Source organism: Buteo buteo, chromosome 3, assembly GCF_964188355.1.
Source record: "Buteo buteo chromosome 3, bButBut1.hap1.1, whole genome shotgun sequence".
NCBI lineage: Eukaryota > Metazoa > Chordata > Aves > Accipitriformes > Accipitridae > Buteo > Buteo buteo.
This window is the reverse complement of record NC_134173.1, coordinates 6,222,645-6,233,776: the sequence shown is the minus strand read 5'-3', so window position 1 is coordinate 6,233,776 and position 11,132 is coordinate 6,222,645. Positions and strand designations below refer to the sequence as shown.

Genomic DNA, 11,132 nt, shown 5'->3' with positions numbered 1-11,132 from the left:
GAAAACCGCTTCCCGTACGTCATCGCCGTCCCTCACCCGCTGTGGCCCCACGCAGCCAATGGCAGCCCGCCGCCGTCGCGAGGAGGGCGGAAGTCGGGGGGCGTGCCGCCCTACCAGCGCTTCGGGGGGCGGGGCCTGGCCGTCGGTGGGTTTCCGGGTCGGCGGGGAGCTCTGTTACCGGGACCGACGCACCGCCGCCATGAACCGCTTCTTCGGCAAAGCGAAGCCGAAGGCGCCTCCGCCCAGCCTCACCGACTGCATCGGGACGGTCAGTGCCCTCCCCGGGGGTGGGGGGGCCGGGGGAGCGGCGGAGCGGGCCCGGCCGGCGGGGTGAGGCCCGGCGGGCCCGGGGCCTGAGGGCGAGCCTGGAGGGCCGGCGGCCCGCGGGCCCTGCCCGCCTCCGCTGGTGTGGAGCTTCGGCCCCGAGTTCAGTGACCGTCTCCGGGCCTGCACCGCCCCGGAGGGACGGCGAGGGGGGGCGGTGGGCGTACGGTGGTTTGGAGGCAGAGCCCGTGAGTGTGACTGTGGACGGATAGATGGACGGACGGACGGATGGATGTGGGTGTCGGTATGCGCCTGTGCACAGGTGTGCGTCTGGGTATCCGGGGGTGGAAAGAGAGCGGCGTGCGGGCACCGGGTCTGCTGGTGTGTGTATTTGAGTGTGTGTAGCTACACGGCCGTGCTTTGGCATGGTGTGTTTGTGTGTGCGCACACACACAGGTGTGTTTTAGCGCGCACCTGCGCGTCAGCGCTTGTACGCTTGTACAGATACACGCCCGCGCCTGTGTTTCTTCGCTGTGTGTAGGAGCGCATCCCATAAATCGATGCACGCGATGGGCGTGTAAGGCCTGGCTCTTCTTACGTCCTTGTGGATATTTCCAATATGTCCATCTGAGGGCTTCGCTGCTCTGATCGCACGCGCTAACTCCCGCCGTGCCAAGTTGCGAGAAGGCAGGGACAGGAGCAAGGGAACGAGCCCCTCTGTTCCATACAGAAGGTGGGAGGGCAAATCCCACTTTCTGAGGAAGATTGTTCCGTCTCCTACAGGCAAGCTTGCCATAGGGTCCATGGCAAAGGCGTGTGCAGGTGGACAGTTAAGCCCAGACCGAGTAAGAAATGCTGAGGAAACACGTGGTGGAACACTTCACAGGTGTTGTAAGGTTGGCCTGCCTGAAAAGAAGGTTAAGGAAAACTTTTAAGAAGGTTAATCTTGTAATTTCATAGTCTCTTTTTGGCTTTTAAGTTTACGAAGAAAACCAGGGTATGTTTTTACCACTCCTTCTGTCGTAAACTAATTTTGAGAGGTGAAGAAAGAATACAGAGGTCTTGAATATTTGTCCGAGTGGTTAACAAAGTTAGGTGAAACGTCAGTAATGGTTGTGGTGTAAGTAGAGGGTAACTGAGCATTGTCCCTGGAACTTGGCAACAAAGCGTTTCTGTGGAAAATCACTATTTTCCTCCCAGAAAACTTATTTTGCAACCCAGTGAAGAGACTCTCAGTTAAATACCCGATATTTGTCAGTGCTGCCTACACAAACCCATGCATGTCAGTCTCTTGTGTATGCCAGTGGCTGGGACGAGGAGAGAAGTGGTCACAGTTACTGTTTTTCCCAGTACGTTATTTTATTGGCAAAGAATCTGCATTGCTTTTTAGCAGTGTTGAACCCAAACATGGCTCCAAGTATGTTTAGTTAGAACAGTAAATAAAGCATATCCTCAAAAATCAGAGTGAGCTTTCCCATTGTTACCAGTGAATGCTTTGGTGGATGTCTGGAACTCCAAAATCCATCTGAGATACTGTTATTAATACTTAAGTTTGCCATTCCAGCGCTATAAGCAGAAGATCAGGAAATCTCTTCCTCACAGCAACCAACTCTATATTAGTCGGATTTTTGAGGGCTGATTTTGACAGTTCCAAGTTAATGTGCATTTTCTAATGTTGAGACAAATCATAACAAAACTGGCCAAATTTCAATATGCCATTAGGCTGTCTTTCACTAGGAGCTTGTTCAATCCCAGTGGATTTTGGGGGTACATAAAAGTGTAATTTAAATGGCTGCTTTCACTGGCAATGCCAGGAATTTAGGATTTTTTTCCCAAAAAGGTGGTCATCACCATTACCCACCAGGAGCTGCATGCAGTTTTGATCGTCTTCTAGTTGTCTGCAATGACATTATCTGAAAATTTGGCTATAGAAGACAATAGGTTAACGGAAATGCAGACTTTCAGATTTATTTTACATATGTGGGGACTTGGCAACCCATGAGGGATTACAGGGTGGCTTTTAAGATACGAAATCAAGAGCCTGTGTTGGTCAGCTGTTGAGAAATGAAGGGCTGGGTCCAAGCACAGCTCTTGGTATGAGGAAGTCTATAAACCACTGTTAAGGTTACTGAGCTCCATGTTAGCTTTTTGCCCTGTTTTGACAACTTTAAATTTCTGTGGATGGAACTAAAATTTAAGACAGTTCTGTATACTAGTAGGTGTGGGCAGAAACATACTTCCTTTTAGAGTTTGAAGTTTATGCATTAACTTCTTGGGCCAATTGACGTGAGGTAATCTATCTGATCTGAGAATAACTTGCTGTGTTTTCAGGTCGTTTTCCAATAGTGAAGTCTCCAGTACAGGTCCTGCTAAAAGATGAGAGAGATCATCAGTTGTTTTTTTTTTTTCTTAAATTGCCTGTGAATTATTATTGAAGAGTTGTGTGAGATATTAAAAACTTGCACTGTTTCTTCAGCATGTTAAATTCAACAGTTTGGAGACACAAGTAATATCACCTCTATGTTGTTTTCAATCTCAGACACATTTTTGTTATATCTTTTGAAAGAGTCAGATTGCTTTGTAAAATCTCTTACTGTGTTACTTCAGTGGTAATTAGCCATTAAATGGCAGTTAGGAGTTATTGTATTTGGTGAGCAATGATTAATGTTTAGAGTTACTATTTGTTAAAAATGTAGACAACTCTTGGGCGGTAATTATGCCTGTGTTTTGGATGTTCTTTCCTGTGTATGCAGAAGTAGTATGACTGAACCCAATAAGATCAGCACACAATACACTTTTTCTCCTGTGGTGAGAGAACAAGCATCACCTTAAGATGTCAAAACAAGATTTTTGCATTTAAAGAGCTGGTTCTGTGGGATCACTAATCTGAAGTGTTTACTAAAGCCCAGGGAACAGTTCTCCCTACTTCTCTTCCATGGCTGGTTACTATCGAGTTTTCCGGCTGGCTGTGTGATGCCCTCCTGTCACTTATTCTCCACTGGCATGTTCCCGTTCTCCCTTGCAGTTTCTGCTCGCTGTCTTGCCCGCCTGCCGTGCTTGCCTCGACATTGCACTAAGTGGCAGATTTTTTTTATCCTTGCTGGCTGAGCACAGTCAGATGACTCAAAGCTGCCATGAGGCTGGTGGGAGGAAGGATCTGTGGCATTGGTATTGTTTTTGTCTTCTTTGAAAAAAAATTCCAAATTTACGTTTTTTCAGAGTAGTAAGTAGGAAACATAGGAACAAAAGACTAATAGTGGTGACAACAGTGTTAAAACTCAGTCTTGTATGTGATGTTCTTTTTTTAATTGAAATAAAATGTGATTTTGCTTAATAGCGATTTGGGATACCACGATCACTTTCTTTTGTTTAGATTGGGGCCCTTCTTTAGCAACGAAACGTACCTCAGCATGCCTTATTTGTCAATAATAGAAAGCAGCTCTTCAAGTCCTAATACACAGTCTAGTTTTCTTTTGGATAAATTAGATCCGTTGTCCCCTCTTCTGTCCGTTCTCATTTTTAAAAGCTGTGTAATGTCCTGTGTAACGTGTGTGTGCAATTTTTATGTAGTTAATCGAGGTGGGAGGATCTGTCTCTGTTTTCTGCTAGTACTGCCTAAAAGAATCATATAAATAAACCAAATAACTGGGTTTCCCCTGTGAGGGAGGCTGACCTCAGAGATACATTTAGCTGATGAAGATCTTGAGGAGGTGCTACACTTTGAGCCTGCAAGAGGTTTGCAATCGCAAATATCTCTTTTTCTTGCTGTTAGTAAAATATTTGGCATCATAGAAAGCTTAATACAATTTTTTCAATGCCAGCTGTGCCCAGGCACTTTAATGTCTTGTGTGAAGCATTCATATCAAATGTTCTGCTCAGGATGCCTCTGGCAAATGCATGTTGCTGTCCTAGAGCAGAGATTCAAAAGGATCACTGAGGCACCAAAATGAAAATCTGCATAATTATACATGTTTGGCCACACTATTAGCAAGTCAAAGTTGTAAATTTGCACTGATTGGCCTCACACTATAATTGGAATGTCAGTATGTTCTAATCCCTAGAGAGGCTCCTTGGAATGAGAAGTTAATAAGCTTTATTTTGTTGTTTCCAGAGAAATGCTGTGATAGTTGGTTCACATTAAGGAAGCTTTCTTTATGTTTTTTATGAATTTGTCTATGCTGTTAGAATGATCTATACCCATGTTGGGTTATGTAATTATCACTTTTAACCCATGCAGAAGGGTTAAAATATTTCCATGATGACAGCTCTGTGATACGCTTTGCAGCAGGGCTGTTGGGCTTGACTGCTGGAGGTCTTTTACTGAGGTACGCAGCTACTATTGGGATTTGAAGCAAAAGTGCAGTAAGAATTCAGAGTAGCTACCAGGTGGAACTGCTGTGTCCTGGCGCCTTTTGCAGGAAGTGATGGGGAAAGTGTCTCTCTGACAAATAAGTTAGGCACCTTTGAAAAAATGGTTAAATCTGGGCTTCTTAAACGTAACCAGTAATCCAGGTATTATTCTGAAGGATTACCGTTCTCTCCTCACCAGAAATAAACCTCTAGCCTTGCTGAACATATCCCTGTCCCTTTTGCATTGCCCCCCTATCTGCCAGCATGGTACACTTAGGTTTTTCTTTCTCCGTTCCAGTTTAGTCCCTGGCACTGGAAGTTATCAGAAATTCCTGAACAGAGACCTTGACTTGAGTGGGTGTGCAAGGGAGCATCTCAAAGTGATGGCAACATGTTACAATGGCAGAGCTTCCTGCAACCTCAGAATGTTTCTTGTGCTCCTTGTAGAAGGTGTTTCACTTGATTCTGGGTTTGGATTCTCAACAAACTGTTTATAAAACCACTGAGTGAAGAAACAATTCAGTTAGAAGCATAATAAAACTGAGGCTGTTCTTTTTATTGTCCAATACCTGAATAAAACCTTAATGAATGTTTTTTTTGTTTGTTTTCCCCATTATGTATTAAAGGTGGATAGCAGAGCTGAGTCAATTGACAAGAAAATTGCTAGGCTTGATGCAGAACTAGTGAAGTATAAGGATCAAATGAAGAAGATGAGAGAGGGACCTGCAAAGGTAAGAATCTTCTGTGGGATTTAAGCATGAGAGGATGTGACTCATACTTCTTGTCACGTAGTGGCGTGATTTAGCCAGTTCATCAGGTTCTTAGAATTGCATCGTGCCCTACTGATGAGATCTAAAGATCCTGCAGGATTATTTTTATTCTGAAGCATCTCTTAGACATGCATCTTTGAACAGTGTTTTCACTGGTCTTTATTTCTTCCAAAGTGTAATGTAATTCCTCAGTCAGAAGTAAGTTGCTTCCCTTCTTCCGTTACCTGAATTAAGTCTAGTAGAGAGGCTGTTTTCTTCATCAGCCAAAACAAAAAGGTCTGCACTGTGCAGAAAGGGAGTAGGAAAACCCATTTTTGAAAGTGGATGAACATGTAATATAAAATATATCTAATAATAAGCATATCTAATATAAACAGTATTGTTAAAGTACCTTTTGCAGTATTATTTGATGCTGACCATTAAAATGTCTTGATGAAAGTGGTTCTGGTGAACTAAGTTTGACTTTGTATTCTGCTTATGAAAAAAAATTTAAAAGCCAGAAATTTGAAAGTATTTGCTATTAGAAGCTTTACTTACAAGCCTATTTGGTTAATCATTAATGCAGGACAAATGCTGAATGTGACTATTGTTAAACTCTTTGCATTGGTAACTGAGGAATCTTTTGGAAAACTTAAATGCAATACATTAAGTTTAAACAGTATAATCAAGAGTGAAGTCAGGTATTTTTCCTAACATAACGATATTGTGTCTTTCAGAATACAGTAAAGCAGAAGGCATTGAGAGTGTTAAAGCAGAAGCGAATGTAAGTTTAAACCTTTCTCAGTTTGGGATTAATGAAAGCCTGTTTTCTTTAAGGGGGATGGCACGCTTTCATTTATCTTTCCAGTACTCTTGTTTCTGAGCATTCTTTAAAGAAAAATGCTGAACAAGCTAGCTGGCCTTTCAGAAGCATCTCCTTACAGATTTTGCATCAGCATATTTATGCCTTACTTGTATGTGAGCATATAAATTTGGATTGGGACAAGCTGACCTAAATCTGCTCATTATTAAAGCTATGCTTGGGTCCTGAACTTTCTGACAGTGCCTCATTTTATATTATTAATTGAGTACTGTAGATCGTGTACTTAATGATCTTGGTCTGGTTTACTAGAAATTTACCTGTTCTCTGTGGACACCCTTTAGGACTTGAGCACATGTAGCACAGGTAATTGTGTCTATGCAAAAAAACCAGAATAGACGGGATAGATGATCCTGTGGTCTGGTCTAGTCTACTATACTGTCTTGAAAAGTGTCCAGCAACAAATACAAAGGAAAGAATGTCAGAACATGGCAAGTGTTCAGGGGTGCTTCACTGGAATATCTTACACTCCCTGAACTGCAAATCTCTTAGATGCTATCTGAGCCAAAGCTCCTTCGTCTTGTATTTCATATCCCTCAGATGAATTGTACCTCTGCAGACTTGCTCAATTACTTGTTAAGTATTTGTGAACTCTTACCATCCAAAATATCCTATGGTAAGGAATGCAATAGTTAGATGTTATGAGAAGGACTGCTTGGTTTTGTTTGTTTTTTTGTTGTTTGTTTCTGGGATTGGTTTTTTTTTTTCCATTTTTTAACCTATGCTGCCTGCTAATCTTACTTGTTAGTTGTTCCCCTATTTACAGTCACTGGGCCCCTCATAATAGGCTATCATCATATCTTTTCCATCTTGTTGAACAGTAATTTATTTAGTCATTCTTTGTCCAGAAGCTGTTCTGTATTCAGATCATCCTTGTCTTGCAGATGTTCTGCCTTGGGTTTGAAGAAAGACTCACTGTTCATTTTTATGCTTTCATTTTTATATTTAACTTGACACACTTTACATTCTTGATTGGATACAAGTTTAGCTTTGAGAAGGATGATTTCTTGATTTTTAAAGTCTCCCTCTTCTTGCTGGTTAGCCTTAACAGTTTCCTTTTGCTACTCTATCCTCCCCCTCCTCCCTGCCCTGCAAAGCTCCAGTGCAGAGTCATTGTGGTTTGGATAACCTGCATCTCTTCCATTTTGCTTACAGCATTAGTGAGCAATGGCATGCATCTCTAGCTTATAGCAATTAAAACTTTTGCTATATCCTCACCTACTGTGTTAGCCTATACAAATACGGTGTTGCTGTCAGTTAAAACAGAAGCTTAGTTCAGGAGTCGCTTTGTCCACTTTAAATACACATAAATGGGTATGGCCAGATTTTTATGAAGCTGTTTATTCTGTGATTGTTTATAAGAAATTAAAAAAAAACAAAAAACACCCGACCATCTGTTCCTATCTTTAGACTACTGCTGCTGATTTTTCAATTTTTAAAAAAAATTAAGAATTTTTGTGGCAATAAATAGTGTGGTGTTTTAAAGCCATTATTTGCATTGTTTTTAACAGGTATGAACAACAGAGGGATAATCTATCACAGCAGTCTTTTAATATGGAACAAGCTAATTACACTATTCAGGCATTGAAGGATACAAAGACAACGGTACCAGTATATTAATCTCACATTTGTTTAATTTGTGTATGCTACATCAGATACAAGCATGTTTTTTGGCTCTATTCTAGGTTGATGCAATGAAACTGGGGGTCAAAGAAATGAAGAAAGCTTACAAGCAAGTCAAAATTGATCAAATTGAGGTGAGCTTCTATAGTTTAAATCATTAAAGCACAGAAACAATGTACTAAAATAGTGACAAGTGGACTATGTAACTTAAAGGTAAGCTGACTGTTTTAGTTCACATGAGTTTGCCTCCCTTTTTTATGGGAACACCATCATAATCCCTTCCCGATTTCTCTGGTACTGCACAGTCAGTTGTTGGCCTTACTGCACTGATTGTTGTTTCCTTGCTGGGCTAATCTTTAACCTCTCCTTTCTTTCCTCTGCATTTCAGCGTAAATGTTGGTGAATACTTCCTGCTATGGCTTTTTTGTATTCTTTTTTTTTTTTTCTTTCATGTTAGCAACATGCAGATTAGTCCTTTGCTCCCCCAGTTCAAGGTAGCGCCTGATTAAAAAAAAAAACAACCAAACCCCAAAACAACCAAAAAAACCCCACCAAAAACCAAACAAAAAATTTAATTTCAAGAAGTCTGCAAGGCCTGAGCCTGTCTTCAGAAAATGCGTAAAAAACCCCTGTAAGATCTCTAAATATAAAGTATGCTGTACTTAAACTCTTATGAAATGCCAGTGCTGAATTCCTTTAAGTCCTCTTTCCTACGCTGTTTTTATATATGGCCTGCATTGTAAACCTTTAGGCAAGTATCGTCTCCTTAGTTTTACCAAGTATAGTGCCAAGAGGTATGCTAAAGTATCTTCTAAATTTTGCTGTGGCACAACTCAGGTTAGTGCTTATTCTCCAGATGGTAGATTTAATTTCTCTAGATTTCAAACTCTCCTGCTTTTCAAGATGATGCTGGACTCTGGGTATTTTATTAGAGGTTTTCAATTTACCCTGAAGAATACTTAAAACAAGAGGATTTTGCAGAGATGTTGTTTCAAGGTTCCTCTTTTTCTACCTCATACATTTATTGTAATTTTAATAGTAGTTAAGGCCACACTATAGTCCTGAACGCATGTGTCTTGACTTGTATTAATGCTGCTTCAAAAAACAGTTTATGCATTAACAAATTTGAGTGCCTTGTATGTTGGAATTATTAAACTGAATTTGATTAATCTCTGATAAGTTTAACTAAAACTATAAAATATGGACCAGTTGAAATTGTTTCTTGCTTCAGGACATACAAGATCAGTTAGAGGATATGATGGAAGAAGCCAATGAAGTCCAGGAGGCACTGAGTCGCAGCTATGGAACACCAGAGATTGATGAAGATGACTTGGAAGCAGGTGAGGAAGGGGGAGGATGATTTTTACGTTACTGAATGTAAAAATCATCATGCAGTCATACAGTGATTTTTAATTTCATTAGTCAAATACTTTAAGTGTGTTTAAAAAAAAAAGTTTTAATCACTTTTTTAAACATAAAAGCTGCATTTCCTTTAAGAGCAGTAACAAGAGTATGAGACAAACATGAGAGATACACTGATGGAATGCTACAATGACGGAAAGAAGGTTCTCTCCATTGTGTGTGTGTGTATTCCTGACTGATGACTAAATAATGCTGAATGAGTATGAATGTAAGCATTCAGTATGAATCCTGTTTCTCTGTAAGAGTGACTTTTCTTTTGCAAAAGGAATTCCTTGCATAATTTTTCAACCAACATAATTCAATTCCAGAACTGGATGCGTTAGGTGATGAGCTTTTAGCTGATGAAGACAATTCCTACTTAGATGAAGCTGCATCTGCTCCAGCAATCCCAGATGTCACTCCTACTGACACAAAAAACAAAGTGAGTCCTTTCCTCTTTAAAAGCAAAATACCTGTATTTTTTTGTTTTGGATTAGTTACATTTATGTTGGTTGCTTGATATTTGGAATCCTTAATATTTTGAACAAGAAAATGTGCTTAAAGTTTTACATATTTTGGATGCTATATATGAGAGAGTACAGTGTACTGAATGCTCTTTATTATATTTTAAAGAGCTAAACTGGCATTTTGTAACTCCTGTTAGATGGGATATTAGAAGAAATTTCTTTACTGAAAGGGTTGTCAGGCATTGGAACAGGCTGCCCAGGGAAGCGGTGGTGTCACCATCCCTGGAGGTATTAAAAAAACACGTAGACGAGGCACTTCAGGACATGGTTTAGTGGGCATGGTGGTGTTGGGTTGACGGTTGGACTCGATGATCTTAAAGGTCTTTTCCAACCTAAATGATTCTGTGAGTCTAACATGAGTCTAACAAGTCTGTGAGTCAGACTGCAGGTAGAATGAAGTACTATTACAGCTCCTACTACAGTTATTCTTAAAAACGTAAGAAAGTCTTCTGTGTGTTTGCTTTTGGGGCTTTAATACAGCTTCATAGTGAGGGAGAACATCATTGCTCTTATTTTGACCCCAGCTGTCACACAGGGACAATTACAGATATATCACTTTATAGAAATTGTAAGGAAACTTTTGTGAAACGTTCTGGCTGGTGGAGAGTTGTTAACCTGTTGCTTCTTTCCCTTTCTTCCAGGATGGTGTATTGGTGGATGAATTTGGATTGCCAAAGATCCCTGCAACATAAATGTTTCAAAAACACAGTGGATATAATGAACTACACTTTACGAATCACGTTAAGAATTTTTTTTTAAATCCTGGAGAACTTGTCCTTCCAGTGTAACCTTAATATCACTACATCTTAGAAGGCAATATCAATGGCTGGTGGTGTTCTTTCTTTGAAGAAAGTTGCTCTGCTACTGACTTTTTCTATTAATGGAAAATTCGGCACAGTTCCCTTCAGTGGAAGCAGTCAAGTCTGACAGGTTTCGATTTCCGTGTCTTCTGGACAAAGTATGATGTGAAGAGTAGTGGTGGCTGTCGATAGCTGAGGTTTATTTTGACTCTGTATTATGTTTCTCTTTCTCGAAACCAAGACTGTGCGCCGCTGCTCACTCTCTGTAAAATAGCTCCCTTATTACTATGCTCGTTTGATAAAAGAATCAAAAGCAATTTTTAAACTCCTGCGGTCTCGAGACTTTTACGCTACCATCCTTGTAACCTTCTGGGAAGCTGTAATAAATAGGGTTATCGTTAACTTTATGTATTCGATGGAGACATAAAATCACGTAGATCAGCTGACGCCTTCGTGTGGTGTTTCTGGCCGTTAATTTGGGCTTTGCCCCCCCCGGTCCTCATCCGTGCCCGGTGCTGCTCGAGCAGAGGCCTCTCCA

At 40.8% G+C, this 11,132-nt stretch overlaps 1 protein-coding gene across 1 annotated transcript; it reads left to right on the top strand.

Moving 5' to 3' along the window:
• Positions 1–94: 94 nt before the first annotated feature.
• Positions 95–11,040, top strand: CHMP5 (charged multivesicular body protein 5). Its single transcript, XM_075022743.1, has 8 exons — positions 95–268; positions 5,241–5,345; positions 6,101–6,147; positions 7,755–7,848; positions 7,929–8,000; positions 9,098–9,206; positions 9,597–9,709; positions 10,436–11,040. The coding sequence occupies exons 1-8, from the start codon at positions 200–202 to the stop codon at positions 10,484–10,486; spliced, it is 660 nt and encodes a 219-aa protein (XP_074878844.1). The 5' UTR covers positions 95–199; the 3' UTR covers positions 10,487–11,040.
• The last annotated feature ends 92 nt before the right edge of the window (positions 11,041–11,132 follow it).

What these genes read in the sequence shown, in the direction of transcription:
- CHMP5 (XM_075022743.1), top strand. Translation starts at nt 200, where the DNA reads ATGAACCGCTTCTTCGGCAAAGCGAAGCCGAAGGCGCCTCCGCCCAGC. An exon ending in TGAAGGATACAAAGACAACG is followed by an intron (nt 7,849 to 7,928) that starts GTACCAGTATAT and finishes GCTCTATTCTAG; the next exon opens with GTTGATGCAATGAAACTGGG. An exon ending in CTACTGACACAAAAAACAAA is followed by an intron (nt 9,710 to 10,435) that starts GTGAGTCCTTTC and finishes CCTTTCTTCCAG; the next exon opens with GATGGTGTATTGGTGGATGA.